Source organism: Apteryx mantelli, chromosome 8 (genome assembly GCF_036417845.1).
Source record: "Apteryx mantelli isolate bAptMan1 chromosome 8, bAptMan1.hap1, whole genome shotgun sequence".
Classification (NCBI taxonomy): Eukaryota; Metazoa; Chordata; class Aves; order Apterygiformes; family Apterygidae; genus Apteryx; species Apteryx mantelli.
Window position 1 is genome coordinate 29,118,701 of NC_089985.1, and position 25,216 is coordinate 29,143,916.

The window sequence follows — 25,216 nt, forward strand, 5'->3', positions numbered from 1 at the left end:
TCCATTTTTGTCTTTTTTTCCTCCTTATTAGGGATGACTAAATTCAAACCTGGATTTATACTGTCTAGGTTTAACTTGTTCTTTGCTAAGCTTTTATCTGTTTTAAGCTATTTTTAAGGTTCTTAATATATTAAAGCTGAAAAAAACATTAATAGCTCTGCATACTTTAGCAATAATTTTCCCTACATGTTGTTCTTAATTGGAAACTTGAGAAATACGTTCTTGGTTAAATCACTGTACAGTGATTAGGTTTACTATCTTATTTAATGTTTCCACTAATAATCAGGATGCTAGAAGAGTGCACTATTTTATTTTATTTTATTTTAGTCCAACACTCATAATCCATTTCTCTCTTGCTTGCCTTTGTCAGGGGAATGAAGCAGTTCTGTGTAAGTGTTCTGGGTATTATAGCAGATCAGACTGACTAAGAGTTAAAATCTGATGATAATAAAAAAATTGTTCTGGGTAATAGTAACAAAAGTATCAGATGTGAGGCACAGGAGGTAATTATTATGCTCTACTTGGTGCTGTACTTGGTGGTGAGATCTCATCCATACTGTTCCCAATTTTGGATACTATGTAGTGATAAATACAAGTTGGAAGGAGAGCATTTCAGAGAAAGACTAACAAAACTCAGAAGTTATCTAGCTTAAAAGAATGTTGAAGAAAGGTGCAAGGCTTCTAATGTGGAAACAATTGGATAATAATGAACAATTTTTCCTAGATAAGTAGGAACATTTGCCTAAATATTAGCAATGATGACTTGTACTGGATATCATGTAGCCTGTTAGAAATATTCTGCTAGCAATTCTGTAGAAACTTCTTCACTGGATGTCTGGGAATCCATAGTGAAACATAAACTGTGCACGTACATAAGCCCCACTTCAAACTAGCAGTAATGAAATACTTTTGTTACCTTCAGTAACAGGCATCTTCCCACTATAGCTGTTTGTCATGCAAAAAAAAAAAAAAAAAAAAAAATCCCTGAGTTTGCAGAGATGAAATAGATGTATTTGGTTACAAGACGGTTAAAAATGGATGACTACTCTATCTTAGCCCTTTGAGAATTCAATAAGAGATTTTATGCCATGGAAGTGAAAGTAGCCTGTTTAAAATAAGACAGTTTGGGAGAATGCCAGATAGATCTCTTGCATATACTGGAGGGAAGGTAACACTTCAGAGTATAGGTACAGAAGAAACCTTTGCTGTGAAGAGAGCTCTGATTCAATGCAGAGAAAGAATGTGTCGCAGGAAGAGCTGTTGAAATGGTTTTTTTTTCCGGAAGTCTTTAACCAGTTGTCTTGGGTTCTTTGTCCATTTGTTTCCAGTTGAGGAAACAAGGCAGTGTGTTTGGATGCCAGGGAAGTTGTCATTTCAAGAAGAGGAAAATTCAGTAGGGTCCTTGTTCCAGGTCTGGAAATCTAGATGTGGGCTACTAAAGAAGTGCTGTTCAATCTGGTAATGTTGGTCCACTCTTCTGAAGAAACTGGCTTACTAGCTCTTAGTTTGATTTCTCTCTAAATTGTTCAAGCTTTTTTTTGAAAATAGTATAACTAATTCTTCATCTGAACCCCCTTCCCTGTCGCCCCCACCCAACATTGAGAAGAATGCTTCAAGAACTGTGTAGTGTAGCTGAAAAGTATAACTGGGGAAAAAAAATAGTTGAAGAGCTATTGAATTAGTTACTGGCAAAATAAGGCACTTTCACAATATGCTTCAGAGGTGAGAGGTAAGTAGTTCCTCTGTTTAATGAAGCAAATAAAAACAACCTGCTTGCTAGCTATGAAATCATCCTGTGTTATTAGTGACTTAAAGGCCAGTCTTTTCCTGTCACAGGAATATTAGGAAATAAGGGAAGTTTTGAAGACAGTTATATGTGATTCAGATTAGGTAGTCCAGAAAGCTGTCTCTGCAAGTAGAATCTAAATTAGTCCTGTGTCTAGGGATAAATATAAATGCACATAATCTATTTCTCCGGTTTCTTAATTGAACTATGGCTGGAGGCACTAAAATAATTAAGTTCTACATAGGAATAATGATTTTGAGTAGATGGATCAGATAGGTTTTTGTTTTGTTTCAAACAGATAAATGACACTTCAATTGAATGCAGTAATGGGTGTCAGTCTTCTGTCAGTAATGACCTGGAAGTTTGCTAGGTAAGTTAGAGACTTCATATGCTGTTCAAAAATTGTACCAAAACAGGGTTTAAAAAAGGGGGGGAGGGCAAAAGCCATTTTTACTAATTCATATCAGAAAAACTCAGAATCAGTTTTGATAACTCTGTATATTTTATTTGAATAGTATTGTTATTGTCAACTGTTGAGCTGCCCAAATGTAGCAAAAACTTTTTAAGGTATCTAATATCTAGCTGATGAAATCTGCTGTAGGGTAAGGTGTTTGATGCGACACTGCAAATCTGAATTTGAAGGAGCAGTGCCACACCCATTGCCACACATGTCCCTGGCAGTAGTAAGGAGATTTTGCATTTGGATTGTACTGTTCTGTCTAACTGACTTGCAAACCCACCAATTACATCTGGGTCAATGGCGGCTAACTTATTCAGGATTTTTTCTTTTTTAATTTAAGTCACTTTTTTAACCCTGATATGATATTTTACTCTTTAGCTTTGCCTGGGAGTTGCACAGTCACATGGTAATGCTTATCTGCTCTACTGACAGAGCTGTGGTGATAGGAAAGAACTTCTGACCAAGCTATTGAAGTAGAGATGTGAGAAGCCTGGAGCCAACAAGTAGTCCATTAGTCCCCGAGGTTTGAGGCTAGATGATAATGTACTTTTAGAAATCTGTCCTTTTGGCAGAGTCCTATACTTGGTGATACCTGAAAGAATTTGTATTTAAAGCCTTTTGTATATTTGTAAGATTCCATATTTTGGTAAAGACAGCCCTACAGAGAAGGATTCTTTTATATAACTGTCGACCCAGTAAGTCCCTCTGACTGTGGGATATCTGCATAAAGAGTTAGAAATACATTTAGCTGTAAAATCTATTAGACTGATGAAATAGCTTTCACTTGTGAAGTGAAAGCTAAGTATGCCCATGTAGGCCTGACTTTTTTTTGTGAAATCTGGTGTAATTTGCTGTACTAATGCATTATGCTAATGTGCTAATCCTTCTCAAGTTCAAAATTACTTAGTATATGGGGTTCTTTGTAATACAAGATATCCTAGGTTTCCTTAAAAGGACTAAAGCCAAGAAGTTTCTTTCGAGTTAGCATTATAGGCATTTATCCATAATGATGGTGCCAACATTTGGGGATGGGGGTGGGTTTTTTTGGTGGCTGATAGATGTACTGTTATTCATCATATAAGTTCATTTGGAAAAGCAAACCAGAGATTGGGAAAATTTGCAGGAGAACTTAGATTATCTGTTTAAAGGGGCAAGTGGATTCTTCGTATTTGCCATACAGGTCTTTTATACTGAACTAAGAAAATTCTGTTCCATTTATTCCTTTTGAATTCCCTATATACATCTGGCTTAATGCAGTCTAAGCAGTTTTCTCACTGAAAACCTTTCAGCTCTTCATTTTACCCAGGAAATGAGTAAAACAACTAGGCTTTTTTATTCTTCCAAACAGATGGCTTTTCTGGCTTCCCTCTATACTTGAGCCATCCAGAACCGACAATTAATAGCAGGAAGCAAAATAGATTCTAGATTTCTGAAGCGTCACAAAGCAAGACAAATCACTTCCAGCAGGATTTCACATAAATTGTCTGGTTGCGAACGAACTTGGTTCATATTAGCCTTCAAAATCTTAGCAGATTAGAAAATAGCCTCATCAGTGACAAATTTTAAAAGGGCTATTCCTACCAGCAGTGAAAAGCATAACTTGTTTTCTTGAACATACTCTGTAATATATATTGCTGTTTAAAATATGTCATTCAACAAGGTGATGCAGCTTTTCTTCCATTAAAAAATGTTAGGACTAAGCACTGCCACACAATAAGATAAAATGTCATCTGTTTATAACGCATTTAATATTAGTTACTTGCTTACAATATCTGTCCAACACTTTTCATAGGAGGTTGGTATTACTTATTGTATTACAAAACTTTTCTCCCTTTCTAAATGTGTGCCAGCTGTGACATGTAAGTAGTAAAAGAAGGTTCGTTTGCGAGAAACACTGATGTGTCTGATAAGCTTTATGGATTCTTAGTGATGCTACAGGCCAAGTCACTTGACCACAGGTTTCCTTATAAAGGTCATGGATGGGTAGATGTGCAGACTTTGGAAAATGCAACATGAATCTGATCCCTCAAATAGGAGGTTGGAGGTATTAGGAATAGACTGGATGTTGACACACACAGGTTTGTTTTCCCTCTGTGTTGCTATTGAATCTCAATCACTTTTCTTATGCGCTAGTTATTTATTCAGCAGTATGAGAGGTGCAAAATGAAGTAGTTGGTATCCCCAAAATGTCTTCATAATATAAAGGAAGTTGAGAAGACTTAATACATGTTTCTTAGTTGAGTATAAGTGCAACAAATGTTTATCTTTTCCAGATATGCTCCTCCTTTCTCACTTGAAACTCCAAAGAACTTACTAAAATTCTTAATAAATAAGTTCTGCTTTTGGAATAACTTGCCACATGAGAAAGTAAATCTTGAAGTATCTGGCTGAGAAGAATAAAGAGGGCAGAGAAGAGAAATGGGTTCTTATAAGTAAGAAAAATCTTAGCTGAAAATAATAGGCAGCTGTCAAAAATGAAGAATAACAATTTTCCTGTCTCTTTTCTCAAAGGAAAATGCCAATACTTTTTTGTGAACAATTTTGCCCAGAAGTGAACATTTTTCTAGGTGACTAATTTTGTTCTATCCTGTGTATGTTTTTGTAATGTACATGCTAAAACAAGATGTCCTGGTTACCATGGTGATACATTGCTTTTTTTCCCCCCCCTCCCCTCCCCCCTTCTCTGTCTGTTAAAATGCTAAATCCAGAAGCACTGAGATGCAGCCCTTGCTCGTGCTCTGAATGCACCTTTGTTTCCACGAAGGAGCACACCTTCTCTATAGGTCCAAAAGTAAGATTCTTTTAATGAGATTTTCAGCTATAATGAAAGGAATGCATTCATATGTGCCAAAATGCTAATTGGTTGGCAACATTAATTCAGTTAAATGATATTTCCAATTATATTTCTAGTCTAGCAAAAAATGCTTATAATTAGACTGATTTTACAACTTAACTGTGCAAGCAATAAGCCAGCTATTTTTCAGCTATGAACTCTTCTTTGGTGTCTCATCCTTCTAATAATTCTTAGCAAGGGAAACACATTGTATCTTATCTTTTTGTTTGTTTGTAGTATAATTAATTTGCTTTCCAACCAAGCAGTGTAGAAGAAATAATCTGTCTCTAAAACCAGATCAGTGATGATCTGAACTTCATGTCTGACCTTAACTTTAAAGACCCCAGTGCAGAGACTAGTCTTCCTGGGCTTTTTCTGTGGATACTGAAAAAGATAAAGGTAATTCAGAGCAGGAACCCAGAAAGTGCTTCAAGGCCCCTAGATACAGAAGATGTATCTATTGATAAGCTTTTTTGCTGGAAAGTGGCTATCCTCCAGTCTAGATTTTGAGTCCTGAACAAGGATCCCTGCTTTTTAAAATGGCACTGTCAGTGGTGCTAGTGTCCACTCCTACATAGTGGTAGTTCAAATTTTTACTTAAACCTATCTTTCACATCCTCTAGAAGAGGGCCCTGATCCCAGAATATAGGCTTGGCTTGAGGGAACTTTTCTGTTTAGAAAAAAATGTGCCTCAGGGCTAGGCTTAATTTTTGCATTTAGACACCTACATCCTGGAGACTTCTAATCCATTTTTTTCTGCTTTGTTGAACACATCCTGTGCTGTTCAGTGTCAGAGTAACGATAGAGCCCTCTACTGTGGTCTAGGACCTGAAGGAATATGCAAGGTAGTCAAAACAACAACAGGGAGATTCCGTGACCTGACACACCTTTAGGTAGGTTGTGAACACAATCTAATGTGTTATTGCAGACCCACTGATACCTGGCAGTGCTCCATACATATAGCAGAAGTTTCTAAAGGAGAAGAGAAAGGATAAAAATGACTTTGGATAGGAGTTTATAACACTTGTAAGGGGTAAAACTCCTAGAGTAACCTAACTATAAAAGTCAGAAGTGTTAAGATCCAGATCTTGGAGGCTGTTATTTTTTGGAAGCCTGAGTCAAACTTAAAGATCAGAAAAATAACATAGTCTAATGAGTTCTAAACTGGAATATTTTTAATAATGCACTGTACTCTAGCTAACATTTCCTATCTACCTGATTTTGAAGCCTCTACTGAAATTAGCAAAAGCAATTTAAAGTGGAATATTTCATGAGCGAGGGGGTGGTTGTACATTTTTTACTGAATGTAGCCTAATTATTATAAAAAAAATTAGTTCTACTTAATTGTAAATGTAACTGAATTTTTTATTTTTACATCTACTTGAATTAGATGACCACTACTTTAAATATACAGGCATAACATGGGAATAAACTAATAACTTCCTAAATATATTTCATTTTTGTAATTGGCAACTTGCTTTTTCATAATATATTAGAGAACATCTTTTAGTAATTAAGGTGAACTCTGTGCAATAGGCTGTGTGGATTGTAAGACTCCCAAATTGTCTAATGTACACATACTGTAATATATCACTGATTGGAGACTGTTCTGTTTAACAGTTAAGACTTTTTTCACTCTTTCCCACTTTTTTAACTATAGTTTAAAATGTTCCCACAAAACAAAGAGCTGTAAAATCAGGCATTCTAAATCTATGGCTGGTGTGGATTTTTAGTAGACATTAGACCAGATGTCAGTTCATAATCCTGAACTTGTAATTTACCAAGATCATATTTTTTTTGTCAATCACTATTTTAATAATTTGCTTTTTATTGATTTTTGACATGGTGACTTGCATAACTACTATAAAGGCTCTGTCCAAGTAGTATTTGAGGTAGTGGAAACAGTAACAAAATGCATGTTCTTAATAATAGATTACTGAATTGATAATACTGTAAACTCTAATTATTAGAGTTCTGGCAAAAAGCCTGTGCGGTCTCTCTGAATTAGCTACTGTAGCCACAACTTTGTTTATCTAAGGCATTTTGCTTTATGTAAGAACACTGGAAAATGTGATGGTGGTGTTACTGTTGTTGAAGTTAACAAGCCTTTCTCAGGTTTGTTCTTTTACATCTGGTAGCACCAATGAAAGAAAAGGTTTAGGGTTTTTCAGGGAATGCAGCAGGCAGAAACGGGTAGCAAAATAGAGGACCTGCAACAAAGAAAACGTGAGGAGATTCCACATAAGGATGCATATCTAAGCAAAAAATAGTCTTTTTCTGTAATACTGTTTAAAAATGTCTTAGCTAAAACTTTCTTTTTATAACTTGAAGCTATTTTCTGTAACTCTCTCTTGTGAGGAATTTTCTTAAGAATTTAAATGTGTTTTTTTTCCAGACCTACTGCAAATAGAAAATCCAAAAAGCCGTCTAAAAATTATCCACAAAAAATTTCTTAAGATGGTAAACTAATTAGTGCAGAGGCTTCTGGGTACTGTGCTGAGCCAGCTCCAGTCCAGTGCGGGATGGTTTATTAGCTTTGGGCAGGCCGGGGGAAGCTGACCCTACTGAACCGAAGCTGCCTTCAGGAGTCTCTCTGCTCTCTCCCAGCACTTCTGTGCAGCCCCTGCGCAAAACAGCCAGTCCAGCACAGCTGTCCTTGAGTCGGACCAAATAAGCCTGAGCTGAATTCTGGAGGAGAATTCAGCTATACTTTTCCTTGCCCTGCTGTCTGGGACAGCTTTATTAAGAGCTAGGAGCTAACTTAGATATCCTTAAGATCAACTTTTCAATTGTGTTGAATCATGAAGAGTTATTTTTGTCAATCTTTTTGTTAGAGGGGAAAAAAAAAATCACACATTTGACTTGCTCTGGTAAAGTACTACTTCAAGCTAAGCAGGAGGAGCAGTTAAGCTATTTCATGGATTGAGACAGCTAGAAAAAAGGACAATACTGCTGAGAGCGTGGGCCTTATAACAGCACTTCACTGAGGCTGGGCCTTGTGGTCTTAGGTGGTTCTCTATGCCCAAACATGGGCTGGGAGTTTGTTTTAGCAAAGTGGAGGGATAGAAAACATCTGTCAGTTCATGATGTTTGTAGCAACTAGTAATGGGGAGAGGTGTAGATCTAGTATTTGTTTTTATCCTGTCCCCTTATAACATGATGAAAGATTGCAGTAAAGAACTATTCTTATCATGGGAAAATGGAGTCAATGACAAACAGCCAGAAAAATAGTTACTGCCCAATAAATTACTTGAGGTTGCTCTTAACATGTCTACCAATTGTTTACAGCAAGATGGAAGTTGTAGCACAGGGAAAATGGCTGCCACCAGTCAGGAATATGGTATAGTTTGGATAGGGTACATGAGGAGTCTGAAAGTGAAAATATGTTAGGGAAAACATAGTGCTTCTAAGCAGGAGGTGTAACTGGGAATCATTCAGAAGCTACTCTAGGATACTGTGGGGAAGGGGCTGCAGGATACTGAGGGGCTGAAGATTTGAACTGTGAGGACAGCAGAGGGGAAGAAGAGCCATGTCCAATCATCTTCAAACAAAGCAAGTTTCTCAAGGTTTAAATGTAAATTCCCTTGGGTGGAGGTCTCATAGTAAACCTGCTTAGTCTCAGTCCTTTCTATGCATGGACAGCTTCTTCTGCTACCCTGTGGATAGAAGACTGATGGATTCAATCCAGGGGAAGCAGGAGGCATGTAGAGGTGGAGCAAGAGCTTTGGGAGTGTCCCTTTCATTAGCAGGAAACATCACACCATGCACAGTCGCTCTTTGTTATCATCCCCTCACTAGACATTATTGCTTCTTAAGCAAGATGACAGAACATAATATTTAAGGACTCAGTGAATTCAAGGCAAATCCTGGTCTAGGGTGTGGTTAGACAATATGGTTGGACTGGTTTCATGCTGCTGCCAAAAGAGAATAGTGCTGCTCCTCCCCTCTGCTGGCACCACCTTCTCCTCCACTTCTCACATGCTGGCTCCCTTGCCTGACTGGGTGGTGAGCCAATGCAGCTTATTTTCTAGCTGAGAACAAATCCACCACGAATGGGAACAGTTTCTTCGTGGTTTAGGAAGTCCAACTGGCTTACCACGTGTTCAGATGAGCACCAGAGTGGGCAGAGGGGAAGTTGTGGGATTGCATGGCTGGGAGTAGGGGGGGAAAAGAGTGCTGGCCACTACAGCTCAGCTGTATTGCTCAACTGCACCCTGTGACTGCCATGGGAATTTGTCTGAACAAAACCAATAGATGTTGTACTGAAACAGCTGAGAAAAACCTTCAGTTCTACTGCGAAAGCACTAACACTTGGCTGAAATGCAGTAATAGCTTAAATAACTCAACTGTTTGCTAAGTGAACGTATTTCTAAAATAATTGCAATTCACAAAAATTTTAGTGCTTACAGGTGCTGCTGCAATAACACAAAAAGCTCCATTACTCTTTCAGACTTGGGCACATGAACAGAACACTGCATGAGAACAGTGGCACCGATTCAAGGAAAATTTTTCCTTCCATCTCTTGTGGGATTTCTGTTGTTTTGAATCTGATCACAGGAGAAGAGTTCCAAGTCAGCAAGAAGCAGGGGAAAGTGAGAAATGCTTGGGAAAATGGAAATGCTACTGAGGTTTTAGGCAAAGGATACCATCTAGGACAGCGGAATGAAAGCATGTATAACTAGCAATTTGTACAATTATGATTTTATTAAAACTGTTTTTGTTACTCTTTATAAACTGATCTGTATCCTTAATTACAATATAGTCAATAGCTACTTAAAAAAATTAAAATATTTTTAGTAGTATTTTGTTAAAACTTCTTGTATAGGATTTTCTAGCAATTTGCAAAGTTAATGCTTTTTGGATGGGAAGGTTGAATTCCATAAGCATTTAATCAGAAACTACGAGTCTTCTGTGTTTCTTGGCTACCTTTCTTTTCCAAATGCATTATAACCGTGATATATGAGGAGAAAACAATGATGGATTGGTAGGCTAGTAGGAGATGCATGGTAGTTCCTCTCCCTCTGTAGGAGGAGAGAAGTAAATGAAATATATTTGAGCAAACTGTGCATTAAATGGTAACTTGTGGTGATCACATGCATGTTTGCAGAGAACTAGGAGGCTACCAAAAATAGAGACTTAAAGTCACGCTTCGTTATTTTTTTTTAGTCACAACGTGGCGGGCTGGAGCATCCCACGGTATCCGTTCTCGAGGCGTAGCTCACGCGGGGACTGTCAGCGCACGGGCAGCGCGGGGGAGCCGCGAGCGAAGCGGAGCCGCGAGCGAAGCGGCCCCGCTCCCCGGGCGCTAAACGCGCCGGCGGGGCAGGCGCGAGGCGCCCCGGCCGCGGGGCAGCAGCACGGGGGGGGGGCGGTCGCCCCCAGCCCCGCTCCCCCGGGCGCCCCCGCGGCTGCTGCTGCCCCGGCCGCCGCGGGGGCCCCGGGCACCTGCGCCAGGCACCTGCCCGCCGGGCGGGGGCTCGTCCCGCGCCCCCCTCCCCCCCCCCCCGCCGTCGCGCGGGGCCGGCCGTGCCCTCGCGGCGCCGTCCAGCCCGGGGGCGGCGGGCCGCGGCCGCGGGCAGGCCGGGGCGGCCGCCTCCGCCCTCTGCCAGCAGGCGGAGCTGCAGGGAGCGGGTCCCCGCCGCAGCGGGCTGGAGGGGGAGGGGAAGGAAGCGGAAGGAGCCGCCGCCGCGCTGAGGGGAGCAGGCGCTGTGCGGAGCCGTCGCCGCCGCCGCCGCTGCCTGGTGCGGGCAGCACGGAGGGAGCGCGCCGCGGACGGGGCTGCGCGGGCCGGCCGCGCCGAGCAGCGGCGCCAGGTGAGGGCTCGGCCCCGGCCCCGGGGGAAGGGGGACCCGGATGGTGCCGAGTTCGGAACCCGCGAGGGGAGGGGGAAGGAGGAGGAGGAGGGAATGAGAGGGGGGGAAGCCCCCACGTGACCCGCGCGTGCGGGGAGGAGGTGGCGGCCCCGCGCAGCCCGTTCGAATCAGCTGGCCCGGAGCGGCGCCCCGTGCGCGTGCGCAGCGGCTCCGCCCCTTCCCCCCCCCCCGAGCGTTACGTGCGTGTGTATATGTGTCCGCGGGGGCGCGCGCGGCCTGACACGGTGGGGCCGCGACACGTGCGCGGCGCCGCGGCCGCCATGTTGAGTGTGAGCAAGTGCGGGCGGGCGGGGCGGGGCGTGCGGAGGGGCGGGAAGGCGAGGCGAGGCGGGAGGAAGTCTCGCGAGGGCGCGCGGTTCCTGCGGGAGCTGGCCGGCTGCGGGATGGCGGCGCGGCGCTGGGCGTGCTGGGTAATGGTAACGGGGGCCCGGGGGGCGGGGACCCTGGGAGCAGCCTCCTCCCCGCCATCGTGCCCCGGGCCACACGGGGGGCGGGGCGGGGTCGCCCGCCCCGGGGAAGCGCGACTGGCTTCGCTCCCGCCCCTCCCTCCCGCCGCCCCGGCCCTGCCCCGCCTCACCTCGCCTCACCCCGCGCCTGCCCCGCGCCGCGGCCGCGCCCGGGCCCCTGCCGCAGCCGCCCGGGGCAGCGCAGGCTGCAGCGCCTCGGCCCGGCCGTGCGCCGAGCCGCCCCGCCGCCCCCGGGCGCTGTCCCGTGCCCCGGCGCGGCCCGCCGCCCACGCGAGACCTTGCCGCGCCGGGGTCACCCGTGACGGGGCCGCCGGGCCCGCTCCGGTGCGGCGCTCGCGGTGCCGGTCTGCGCCGGCACGCGGGTGCTTCGTGCCTCCCCGCGCAGCCGCGGCCCGGGCCCGGGCCCCCGCCAACACTTCCCGGTGCTGTTGCTGCCTCGGCTCGCTTTCCAAGCCTGTCCCAGGCTGCTGCTTCTGTTCTCTGCTTGTTCAGGAGGTTTCTGCTCTTGAGCCCCAACTGCTCCTACCCCGTAGGCAACTCTTGATATTGAGGCGTACGGGAATCCAAAAAGAGAGATCTTCAGCATCACGAACCTGCTCTCTCTCGCGGCTGTGATGTTTGCCCTGTTGTGTCCCCATCGTGTAAAATACATTCCGGTTTTCTGTTCTGTTCGGGACAAATCACCCCAGTAGTGTCCAAGCATCCCAACTCAGCAGTATCGCCTTTGTCTTCTAGTCCTGATCTCTGAAAGGGAGAGCATATGGTTCTGCTGCTTCCTTATGCTGTCGTCTGTTCCCTCCCTGCTTATCCAGGAACACTGACAGGTCTTCTAGTTTTGGAGTATAACTTCATTTACTAATCCAGTTCTAGGCTGCTGCATAGCTGATACTAAAACTTCTATAAAAGAACCTGTTCTTTAGGCTTTGAATTTCTGGCATACATTTCCTATTCATTATTAAATGCAGTGTAGTAGTTCTGTGGTGGATATACACATTTTCTATTGATACCAGCATTATAACTGCCCTAATAACTTAGTGATCATTTACTGAGTTATTCAAGGTGAAGCTCTAAATGTTTTCTGTAGTTCATATTAAATACTAACTTGTGCTACCTTTGAGAGCTTGCTTTCTTGGTATATTTCTAACCTGTTGTTAGAAATTATACTTCTTTTCCTCATCTAGCAGCTGTAAGAAGTGGCGATCCAGAATGGGTATGGAGATTCACCAACATTTTGCCTTGTATGTGACTTCTAATAAGTCATTCAGGACCTGAACAACTTTGCAGGCTTTCTACAACACTATCATGCTTATTTCATAAAAAAATGTTCTGGCCTGATCTTAGCGTCCTTCACAAAGCCTTACTGTTATGCAGTGCAACTTTGTATGTCAATAAGGAGCAGCAGTTATGACCTTAAATTGAAATGCTATTGCACATTTGTGTGAATAGAAGTTGTTCAGTCCGGTGTAGGTAGTTGTCACCATTCTCATTTGCATCTCCATTAACTGAAATAATTCTTCCTTTGCATCACGTACTGTAAGTGTATAATTACTAAGAGATAGGCTGTATTAAATAGTTTGGTCGCTAAGCTATTTACTGATGAAGTTCAGTTTTATGTTTTGTCTCATTTAACATTTCTGGAAAATGAGAAATAGCATATAGATTTTTGGGCTTAGTGCTATCACACATTTAATATGCACAAATAACTAGATCTTTATTTCACGAGATTTGGGAACGTATCCTTGCGTGGGCCTCTATTCTACAGCTGAGCAGCACGTGACTGCTCAGATATTTGTCAGTGTTTCTACCACATTTGTGTAGACAGATTCCATAGTCAGACATCCATAGTCTCATTCAGAATTAAAGCTTCGCTCTCCCACTATTTCCAAGAGACAGACAGAATTTTTTGTTTCTTTTCTTCCATACCCTTCTGGGTACTGTGAGTATATTGGCCTCTGAGCAGTGGGGTTGTCTGGTTGACACAAGGTGGAGGGACTTTTTTTCTGCTCTTTTACTACCATGCTGATGTAAGCAAAATGAGAAGTGGTTTCTTCATCTTTCTGAAAGTACTCAGGAGGTTGCAATAGAAGCCTTCTCAGTCTGTTCTATTTCCAATAGTTAATGAAATTTTGTTGTTAAAAGTTAGTCAATCACATTTGAAAGACTCTTTAAGCTAGTATTTTGGTGTTTGCTTTGCTTTGGTTTTCCCCCCAAATTGAAGCCTTTGCATTGTATAGGAATTAATGATATAGGTCTCTCCAGTCATGAAGACCACATTTGCAAGAGAAAGCTTTTAAAACTTATTTTTCAAGTATTTGATATTTGTTTATAACCATAGAATACATTGTACTTACATAAGTTCTAGAAATGCAGGACTGGAAGACCTGTCGTTCCCTCCCTTTAGTGTTGGACTGAATATACTTAGATTATTTCAGACAGATATTTGTAGAACTTGTCCTTAAAAAGCAAGAAGAATTCTGCCACCTCTGTAGGTGGGAGTGAAGTGGCAGAAGTGAGAAACTTTCTCACTTCTGTAGTGAGAAAGTTTCTTCTTAGTTTCCAAATTAAGTGTTCTTTGCTGGAAATCAAGCTGCTTATTATAAGAAGTTGCTTCTGGTAAACTTTGCACTCTAACACTTAAGGCTATATTGTTCTAGTTTTGAGAACATTGTAAATATGGTTTCTGGTTCGGAAACTGCATTCATTGTAGGTAAAACTTCAAAAGAGTTTATTTTAATTTTGTGGAAACCTTTCTGTTTGCGTAACTCCCAAAATACTTTAAAGAAACAAGGAGCTAAACATTAAATAGTGTCTTCTCTTTCTGCTTGGAACATCACTTTTTAAGCAAAAGACTTTTTTTTAAAGATTCTTTGATTCTTTGATTACTTGCTGTTTTGTAATCAAAGTACTCGTCTTCAGGAATTGGTTTTGTTGAATAATAAGTTGATGATTTGTATAGTTCATACTCAAAACTTATGTAATAGTATTTAGTTAGTATAAAGTTTGCACTGCTTTCCCTTAAATAATTTTTCATATAGATTTTTTTTATAGCTTCAGACAAAAGGCTTTATAATTTAACTTACAATAACTGTTCTTTAAAGTTCTTTAAAGTTCCTTTAATGTTTTGATGCTTATAATGAATTAAGTTCAATGTAGAAATGTAGAGAGAGAAGCTAGTCCAAACCTCTGCCCTTTGGACATGTACCCAGATCATTCCCTCTCCTGAAGGGGTTCCTCTTTGTGTTGCTTATTCAACAGTTCATCACCCCATGTTTAAAGTTTTAGCTAATACTCAATTTAAGTATTTTGCTTTGCATTAAGCTGATTGCTTTCTGTCTTTTCTCTTGTTGCCTGGGAAAACATTTGATCCTCCTTGTACATTTATCTAATAGATTGCCTTTAGCCTCTCCCCATTTTTTCTGATGTATCCAACTTTATCATGGGACATAGCAATGTGAATGTTGGCAAGCCTGACAATTCAACTATCCAAGATCTTAAAGATTTTTTTACTAATTCAGACATAAATGCAGTATTTAAACACAAACATTTTTTTTGATTAATGGGTGCATGTGTGTTAGACAAGCTACTGGTAAGAAAGGTCTGAGTAAAAGCTTGACTTTTGGAGAATATCTCCAAAAGATCTGCTGTGCTATCAGTAGCACAGCAGTGAGATTTTGTCAGTCTTTTACAGCTTTATCGTGAGACATATCTGATCCCTGCCCCTAAAATGTGGTCATATTATGGGTTTTGTAGTAATTTGAATTTTGTTTAAAACATTTTAGTTAGCATATGTAAATGTTTAAAACATTTTAGTTAGAAAATGTAAAAATCAAAAAGGAAACTGAATGCGCTTGACAGTTTGCCTGTTGGTACATAATGATAACATCCTGATTTTTGTTGTTTTGGGTTTTGTTTTATTGCTTCATCTATGTAAAGACTTGAATTTTTCAGAGCTAGTGAATTCTTTTGTGAATTGGGGTCTCTGTAATGTCTCTAGTAGAGGAAGGGAGAATAGGAATATAGTCCAAATTCAAAATTGGAGGAGCCGTGCAGCTGGGTTACTGTGTCACATACAAATACATTAAAGGGGAAGGACAATGTTAGGCTCCCCTGAATATCTGTGTTTGAAAGATACTCTGCCTGTACAGTACTGCTAAAGTAGTCCATAGCTAAAGAACTCAGAAACAACAAAAATAGATTCTGTCAGAGAAAATTTGCCATGGTAGTTAGTTACTTATTAATTAAATGCTCTAAGGACATTTTGAATGGAGGGAATTCATCAAGTGGGATTCTGCAGGTGTATTTTCTGAATTTAATCCTGTTCAGTCTTTCGGTTTGTGAGCTGGATGATGGAACAAAGCAGATTTGCTAACTGTGCAGACAGTACAAATCTGGGAAGGAATGCAAGCGTTAGAGTGTGAAATGGTCTTGACAAATCGGATGAATGATCTGAAATACACAGGATGCAGTTCAGTAAAGACGTACAAAACAATTTGTTTGGGAAAGAACAATAAACTTGGTATGAAATAAGCAACTGGCTGGGCAACAGTTCTGCAGATAAGTAGCAGTATCATAAAGTGAATGTAAATCAGTCATGTCTAGTTTTATGAAAAAAGCAAGTGTCATAGTGGGAGGTATGAACAGGATTGCTGTGTGTAAGGTGTAAAATTCTGCTGTATTCAGGATGAAGCTTCAGATGATGTACTGTCTCCATTTATTGATGGAGACAGGATATCGTTGATGGAGACTGTACTTCAAACAGATTTAGACCAATTGAAGAGTGTCTAGAGGAGAGTTGCAAAACCTTTGACCTTTGAGGAAGGATTGAAAGATTTGGGCTTGTTCAGTCTATAGTAGAGTTGAAGAGACATAATAATAAGCTTAAAATATGATAAAGAGAAGAATATAACAACATTCTCTATAGGCAGGACAAGAAATAATGGTCTTAAATAGCATCAAGGGAGATTTAGATATTAGAAAAAGCTTTCCAGCTCTACAGATAGATAATCAGAGGGTTAAATATCCGAGGGAGGTAATAGGATATTTACTGCTGAAAGTGCTCTAGAAAAGGTTAAATAACTGCCTTTTAGAGGTGGTTTAGGTATAGCTGGGCAGTCCTTGGCACAGAAGGTGGCATGACTTGTCAGCATAACACCTCTCCCCATATTTATGATTTTGTGTAATTTTGTTGGCCCTGATTTAAAAACCTTCATAGTAGAGCAAAGAAGTTAAGTGATGTGACAGTTTGTAAGACTTAGTTTAAAAGAATACTTCAAATATGCTCATTGAACTTTTTTTTTTTTTTTAAAGCATTTACTGAAGCCTTCTGGAGTATAACATTGCAAATCACTTTAATAGAATTTTCCTTGCAGATTTGATATCTTTGACCTACCTTTATGCAGTCCCTATGATTCAATACAAATGAACTGAGCTGGAGTCAAAGTCTTTCAGGAGACTTCACTGAAGAGAAGCAAGGTTCAAAAGATTTAGTCTAGGGAGACAGGGAATCAGGTGTGTTCCAGGCTCTGAAATAGATTGTGCACTCATTAGCAAGTCACTCAACTTCAACTCCTAGGTGTGAAATAGAGATAACAGTTATTACCTATGAGACGGTTTTGAGGGATGATTAACACTTACAAAGTATGTTCAGCTTCCTGAAGAGTTTGCTATGTAAATGCAGTGTTCTTTAAAATTGGTTTGTGTTCCTTGAACTAGAAATAGATTTCAGTCTTTCGTGCACATTGCCATGTAATAGTACAATATGGAAGAGCCTGAACAGAAAGTTTTGCTTTTACTACCTAAACTGCTTCTAAATAAAACGTGATCAGAGAGCCATTCTGATTTCTCCTTGAGGTTTTTTTTAAGGTGATTTGAAGATCCTAAATTAATTTGGAAAAATTAACCTTGAAACAGATTGTTAAAGCTTGTTAGGATTAAGAATATTGGACAATTTGATAGAACTATGTTTTGAATCAAATTCAGTTTAATAATTTATTCTGTAGTCTTTCTGTTCAAACTCAACTGCTTTGATTCTGTGCAGCCTTGTTCCAAGCTTTTGTGATTTCTGAAATTTCACAAAATCTTCCTGGGCTTATTGATGAATGAAGGATAGTCTCTGTGTCATATATGTGTATGCTCCATAATTAGGAAAAGGCTTGAAGTGAAACAAATTCTGTAAATCATGTAGGTGGAGAATGTGTACAGAATTTAGATAAAATGTTGCTTTTGCTCTTTTACTGCCTATTTGTAATTCATCCTTTATGGCATTTTTCCATCTGACCAATGATATGGATTATATCATTCATATATATATATATATATCATTATATTATATGTTATTATATATACTTTCGCTCTACAGGGTATCCTCATTCTGTCTGTTGTAACTGATGGAAAATTGAGAAACAAGGTGTTGGTAACTGATTTGGCACTGGTTTTAGATGCTGATGTAATGTTTGCTTATGTGTGGTTGGCAGTGCATTAGGACATGATGAAATTTATTTGTAAAGGTTTCTTCTACTTTATTTCAGTTAAATAAATGTGATTTCAAAGCTGATAATGAGTATCCTACTTCTAAAATTCAAGGAAGGAGGAAAGCAAGCACTGTTCACTCTGTTAGAATGATGTAGAAGAAGGAATTTGTTGCTTTCTTGAAATGTTTTAAGTCTTCCAGGGATTTTTCTTATATGTATCACTGCAGTACAGAGCCTTTCTTGTAGAGTATTTATGAAAGGGTCACAGTATCTCACACAGTAAGGGCAGAAAGACTGAAGTCTTAGGCAGAGACAGATGCACCTATTCCCTAAGCTCCACCTGAAGAGCTGTAACTAAGGAGAAATTATCAAGCAGAACAACTGTCTGAGAAGGGTTTTTTTAGCCAGAAGTTTGGAGAAGCCTTTCTTGCAGAGTGGTCTGGAGGAGTTACATAGGCCATGGCTGACTAAAAGATTTGGGGCAGGAATCCAGTAACATGATGACAGATGTTGGGGTTTGTTTGTTTGTTTGTTTTCTGTTTCCAAGTATATACAATTTCTTTGGCAAATCAGAATGATTAGCAAAATATGATTTAAAAAGTTAGAATATATAGGTGTTTGTTTTCTCTTCTACCCACTATGTTCTTTTCATTTATTTACAGTTTCTCGTTGTACATCTCCGAAAGTCAGAGTATAACTGGCATCCAGATTATATTGCTTTTTATTGTAAATACCCTGTGTAAATTGTCACTTCAAAAGATTTGACGATATTTCTGTGCTTTACTTTGCTGCTAGTGCTTTTCTCTGGGTATCTCCTCAAAAGCTAGACTTCAGGAAGAAGGAAGCTAATCAGAAGTTCTCAATGTTTTTCGGTCTTTTGTCTGCAGCTTTTCTGGTTTTTTTTTTTCTGTTTCCCCCCCCCCCCATTTATTTTGTCCTAGGAAAAAAGGCTGCAGTTTTTTAAGATTCCTGTTTTTAAGACAATCATGGTGTTTATTGCATCTGTTTTCTGGAAACCTTACTATATACTAGCAGGTGCAAAAAGGTAGAAACACTGAAAAATCTTTATTCACAGTATCATTATACAGGCTGCAATAATGCAATCATTCTTCATATATATTTGCACAGTTTTATGTTTGTTTGAGGAAGTGGTTTCCTAATAGAACAAAGTTTAGTTATCTCATTTCTCTTCAGCGAGATCAGCTGAGAATATCTGTGGCTCACATAATTGGGAATCCACTGATCCTTTGTTAAGAGGATTCCTAAGATGCTTTAGAGGCAGAAGGTTCTTCACATAGCTGCATCTCACAGCCAGGGCTGAAAAGGATAATTAGAAACATTTGTTCCTTGTCTGATGCTAAGGCATCAGACAGTTCAAATAAAGTTTTTTCCCAAAGTAAAGCTTGACTCTTTCAGATTTTCTTTCCAGCTCCACAGTTCATTTGAAGACTTTTTAGATGTTAGGTCTTACGTCAGCAAACTTCTTTATGTGTGGTTTGAAGATCTTAGTCACTACTGAATCAAAGAGAAGCCTGCAAATCTGCGAGAGTCTTCTATGTTTTGTAAATATATTTCTTTATGGACAAGTGCTATTTGCTGTAGGACCTTTCAGATTCTCCATAAAAGGAACAGGTTTCTTGCTGTTAGATCTCTTAAAATGTTAAGAGATGTCTCTGTTAAGATGCTGTTAAGTCTTTTTATTTATGACACCGCTCTTCCCCTCCCCAAAGTAGGTAATTCATTTTCTGTTAATAATTGTGAATTTTGGTTATGTCACTCCTGATACAAAAATGTCCCTGGTTAATTACAGCTCAGAAGTGATTTTATTGAGACCTCCACTGCTGCATGAAAGGGAATCTTTTGCAGGGATTTGGAGGTAAAGGCAGGTCATTTAACTTTGTTTTGTCTGATGTGTCTCAACTGTCGTTGATTTTCCAGTTGAGAGAGAACTGGTGATCAGACCTTTGTCTACTGCTTTTAGGGTATAGCTTATTGCAGTTAAATCAACTGTTTTTTTTTTTTTTAAAAAACTCTTGTCAGTTTGTTGTAAATCTGTATTTAACTTGGTCCCAGGAAATTCTCCCAAAGAGACCACCCCAAAGATTCAGGAAATTCTCCGTGAGAAACAGTAGAGCTCTGGAAGGTCTTCCTAAGTGATATTCTTGGTACCATTTGCAGGCTTAGTTCATGTGTCACTATAGCTTTGTAATATGACTAGTACCAAATAATCACATAGACATTTCTTCTCATCCTGTCTGTTCTGTCAGTAGACCTGACTTGCAGAAGTGGCATGAATGTCAAGATTTTAGCTAGAACTGAGTTCTCTCTGCATATCTTCCCTTAAATGTGTCCCTTACTACATGTAGGCTATAGTTCCAGCTTCCCTCCTTGGTTAGCTCTTGTTACTGCTTTGAAACAAAAGTTTGCTTTTCTTACACTTTGACAATTAAGTTCTGTAGGAAGTCTGAGACAACTGTTTTGTTTTGACCCTCGCTGACTGTATTTTCCACAATGAGAAAATGTCAAAAGGAGCCCAAAGGTTTGAATCAGTAACAAAGCGGAATATAGAAAGTCTACTTTTTTTCCCTTCTGATGCTTTTTTGTGCCTTGGGTTCTGTCAGTGAAGACTTGCATCAACTGGATTTCAGTTAAATTTTCAATAAAGTTCTAACAGTTTTATATTCTCCTGAACAGTAAAGCAGAGAAAAAAATACAGGAAAGTAAAAGAGATACCATGACCCCTGCTTTGCAGAAGCAGACATGAAGAACATTGCCCCGAAGAGTTAACAATTCCAGTGTAATATAGATTAAAGCTGGGGAATACAGATGGATAGAAACAGTAAGGCAGTTCAGCTGTTTTCTGTGCATCAGTTAGTTATCAAACATTTTTATCCTCATCATGGAAAAGCTGAGTTTTGAGTTAAATGAAGTAACCGTGCTTATGCTTACAAAGAACTAAATATGAGGGGCAGCCTAAGGCTTCACATTACTTAATCCAATGGCTATCTGTCACCAAAATACATAGTTCTGACCCCTGCTTTCTGCTAGCACCTGTGCTCATTTGACCATTACATTAAGCCTGTTTAGGGAGCTAAATCAGCAGAAAAATAATGGCTCTTTTGTAGGGGGCTGCATTTTCTAAATCAGCTCATTGTGGGATCGGATTGAATACTAAAGCAAATGCATGGGGGAAATCAGGATGATGTGTCTGAGAGTGACAGGGGAATGGGATTGCCCCTTCTTGTAGATTAAATAACAGTTAAATGAAACCTCACCCAGGAAGCCTTGTCGAAAAATTAAAGAGAGAGTGATTGAAGGCTGGCCAGAGTGTGAGCCAACCCTTTTGATAAGGAATGAGAAGATAGCTGAGTGTGGGTTTGTTTGCTATATTAGAAAGATAGAGGGAAAGAAGTGCCTTGAACAAAGCAATGAACTAAGGAAATGCTCCTTGGTGAAGTGTCTGAATGGATATAAGTGGAGCAGGGGTTGAGAAAGGAACGTTGCAGTAATTGGGACGCAAAATGATGAGCTCCTCATAGAGCTTTTAGTCTGCAAATAGGGTTAAAAGACCAGCATGTTGGAGGGTTTACACAGTGTTTGTATCCTGCTCCCCCTATGAACTTTGGGCAATGACTGGGTCACTACACTGTTACCCAAGGTACAGATTTTTACTGACCACTTCTGCTTGGGGTAACAGTGGAAACCTTTTTAAATTAAGGCAGGTGCTGAAAGAGATTTCAGTCACTACAAAACGTGTTTGTCATTGAATCATCCATCATGCCCTTCATTGACAAGGAAATAAAACCTTCAGCATAGGCTCCAGGGCTAGTACAGCACACTGTTACTTGTGAACTTGTGATTCGGCTAACTCACATATGGATTTACAGTTTTATTTATTTAGTGGCTATTTAAATACACATACATTGTAAAGTTGCTCTTTCTCACCACTAAAAGTGATAAAAAAAAGTTTTTAATATTTTCAACTGAAAAGGATAATCTAACTCATATGTATACAGAACTCTGGAAAGGACTAGTGCCCACCTTGGTAGGCACAGGATTTAAGAGTTATATTTTGCAGTCGGGGGACTTGAAACTCTTGACAACCAATATATTTTACAAACAGTGGGCAAAGTTTGCAAGTGTATTTGTTAATGTGTTAAGAGGACTTTAACTTAATTGAAGATGGTCTTACTATTTTGAAATGTTAAATGGGAGGGTTTATTCTGAGCCTGGTAGAACTGATTTAAATTTGTGAGATTGTTGAATAAGATGCTTAAACATTTTTTGAACTTACTGTGCTTTTTCTACTGTTTTGCTGTAAATACCTATAAAATAAAGGGGAGGATTCAACACAAGTTTTGTAGAGGGGTTGCATGCATTCCTTGCATATGTTTAATATTTTCATTGATGGCTTTAAAGGGTTTTTTTGAGCTGTGCAAATTAAGCAGGTGTGTTAAATGTTTACAGGATGGTCTGAATTGTTAATTTGCATTGAATAATTCTAGAGTAGTGTTATTTTAATAAAAATACTTAAGTGCTTACGGGGAAAAAAAAACCCACTCTGATGATGATGTAGAGATGATAAAAGTGATGCCTGATGACCTTTGATTTCAGCACTGTCTTGTGTCAGAGCTACAGAAGGATCTCACAGTACTGAATGAATGGGTGATAAAACAAAAGCAGAAACTTATTTTCAAGAATGTGAAGTAATGCATGAGAATAAAATACCTTTATACAAAAAGAATAGCTGATTTATCTATTACTGCTCAGAAAAGTGGTCTAATAGGTGTTTCTGTAAAAACATCAACTCAGTGTTCACTAGCTGTCAAAAAAGTAAATAGGATTGAGTAATATTAGGGAGGGATCACAAAATAAAACATGATTATTCTACTGAAAAAATCCATGACATTGATAGCCCATGCTTTAAATATTGTATTCAGCATGGATCCATCCACCAGAACAAGTAAAGAAAAGGGCAGCAAGAATAATCAAGGTTTTGGGGTAGCTTCTCTGAGGAACATCAAGGAGATAAGCCAAATAAATATCCATTAATTCTGAGAATGTACAGCAAAGGTATAGCTTCAGTTATGCCGTGTTGTATATGATCACAGTATTTCAGTACTTTTTGTGTTTCTAGATACACTGAAACTAATTTTTAAGGATGTTAGTTTTTTTACATATTTCTTCTCCTATTATCAAAAAAGAAATGTGTTTAATTGCTTATTACCCTAGGAGAGGTAGTTTGTGTGTCAATGAGTTAGGAAGGCTTTTTGTATCTTCAAGATATAGTGAAGGCTGCTTAGGGACTATTTCCTTGCTGTATTTCTTTTTCTTCTTTTATGGCTACAGCATTGTGCTGCAGGTAATACAGTCATTCATAGCTAAGTAATTTCATATTTTGGAGACAGAAATTGTAGGTGCCTTCTAAGAGAACTGACAACCGGTTACTTTTTTGGTAATATTTTAAAACATAAACATAAACTGTTTTATGGATGGTATGTAAATTGCATTTGTCAAGTTAATCCTCACTTAAGACTTTGTGCCGGCTCTGCAGAGGGACTAAGAAAGGAATAAGCAAGGCACTTAGTTTAGAATAGCACTCTTAAATTTCTTTTACATATGGTATTTTGAAAAGATGTGTCCTTCAAAAATGGTCAGTAAAGTTTTTTTTAGGAGATTATGGGCAAATAGTAAGCAATTTGTTATTAAAAAAGAGCAATGTAAAGTCCTTTGTCTGGACCTCTTTGCTTGATATTGTTATAAATGCACTGTGAATATGCCTATCAAAATGAATGAAAGTGACTTCTAGCTTTGTAACTGCTTCTAATGCTTATTTTCAGATTTATAATATGAAGATTTTAAATCATATCCATGGCAAGATCAGAATGCTCCTGATCAATTTATATTCAGTCTAGTAAGAAATAAGTTTTTTCACTAGTTAAATCTCTACAACTGAAGGTTTCAGTGGGAGAAAATGTCAGAGAAATTCTGCTTAACAGTATAGTTGTGTAAGTTAATATATAAGGCCATAATAAGCACAGTTTTACAGTTTAGTCTGAGATTTATCTAATTTCTTTGCAAGTGTGTTGTCACTTAAATGGGTGAGGTGATCTAGTGTGTATTTCAGATGCAAAGCCCATGCTAGCCCATGAAGAATGAGAACTTAAGTAATGGCAAGTGCAGGTTTTCTGCTGCTGTGATGAGTAAGCTGTTTAGGAGAGTGACTGAACTCTGGCAATCTCCTCTCATTTGCTTGGGATAGGTATGGAAACTATATAATTTATACCGTTTGACCTAGCTGCTGACAGCTCCTATTGCCAGAGTCTGTGATAAAATATACTGAAGGTAGACGGTTGCACACTCTTCCTTTGTTCTTGTGCTTAGAGAAATTCTCTAGTGACTGAATCCCGAACTTGAATAGCCTTTTTATGTTTCTTCAGCCCTTTTGCCTGCTGTTACAGGATAATTATGAGGAATGGTAGGATGAGCATCTCCTTCTTTATGTTTTTGGAAACAGATACTGATAAGAATGTTAGATAACAGTCTCACATAGATTTCTGTATAAAAGGTTAAATGCTGTAATTGTTAATTTATTAAAATTTGATCATAGTTGGCACTGGTTTACTGAATTAATGCTGATGAAGTGTAAAATCAGTAAAATACTCCTGCAGTCATGAATTCTGTCATCTTGAGAAGGCTGAAAGAGAAAACTGTCAGAAATTAGTTGAGTTTCAGAAAAAATTGAGTAATCCAAAGCGTTATTTAACATGAGGTCTGATATGTTCTATTAGCGATGATTATAATTGCAAGCATATACAAAGCTCTAGGTTACCGGTACTAATTGTGCTCCTATTGCCATTCGAAACATCTATGACATTGCAGTTAAAAAGTCATACTTTGTTTATGCAGTAGCTTTCTATCATTGATAATACTGTGGGTTTTTTTTTCTTTACTTCTGGAAAAATGTATACAGGCAAAGTCATAAAAAGTGAAGCAGAAGACAGAGGTCAGAATGAAACACAAAAAAATCGTTCTGCCAATATGTACAGTTGAAAGCAGTAAGGAGAGAGTTAAAACTGAAGTTGCTGTGAGAGTGCTTGCATTGGAAATCCAGCCTTGTCATCCTGACTATTTTTGCCTGTTTCTGGGTCTTTCCACCCATTTTGTAAAAACTAAAAATTAGAACATTCATTTACAAACACATCAGCGGGCTAGCTTGAATGCTAAAAATTTATGGGAGCTCCAGGGAAGAAGGGAAAAATTCATAGAAGAGAAACTATTGAAGTCTGAACAGATTTAAAAAAAAGCACATTCAACTAAGGAGGAC

General features: G+C 39.5%; 2 protein-coding genes across 21 annotated transcripts in view; both read left to right on the plus strand.

Annotated features, from left to right (window-relative positions):
• Positions 1 to 9,914, plus strand: part of USP33 (ubiquitin specific peptidase 33) — a 54,729-nt gene extending 44,815 nt beyond the window's left edge. For 3 of the 16 annotated variants that reach the window (XR_010884905.1, XR_010884904.1, XR_010884909.1), the window contains 2 exons: positions 2,085 to 2,156; positions 9,530 to 9,868. Coding sequence is in view for 1 of the 16 variants with exons in the window: in XM_067301027.1 (XP_067157128.1) it covers positions 9,530 to 9,543 (14 nt within the window). In the remaining 15 variants the exon portion in view is untranslated. Of the gene's footprint in view, positions 1 to 2,084; positions 2,157 to 4,954; positions 5,038 to 5,867; positions 5,973 to 9,529 lie in introns of all 16 variants that reach the window. The other 13 variants (XR_010884911.1, XR_010884912.1, XR_010884915.1 and 10 more) reach the window with 11 other exon arrangements.
• Positions 9,915 to 11,293: 1,379 nt separating this feature from the next.
• ZZZ3 (zinc finger ZZ-type containing 3) overlaps positions 11,294 to 25,216 on the plus strand; it is a 66,644-nt gene continuing 52,721 nt past the window's right edge. For all 5 annotated transcript variants that reach the window (XM_067301031.1, XM_067301034.1, XM_067301037.1 and 2 more), the window contains exon 1: positions 11,294 to 11,362. The gene's annotated coding sequence lies outside the window, so the exon portion shown is untranslated. The remainder of the gene's footprint in view (positions 11,363 to 25,216) is intronic.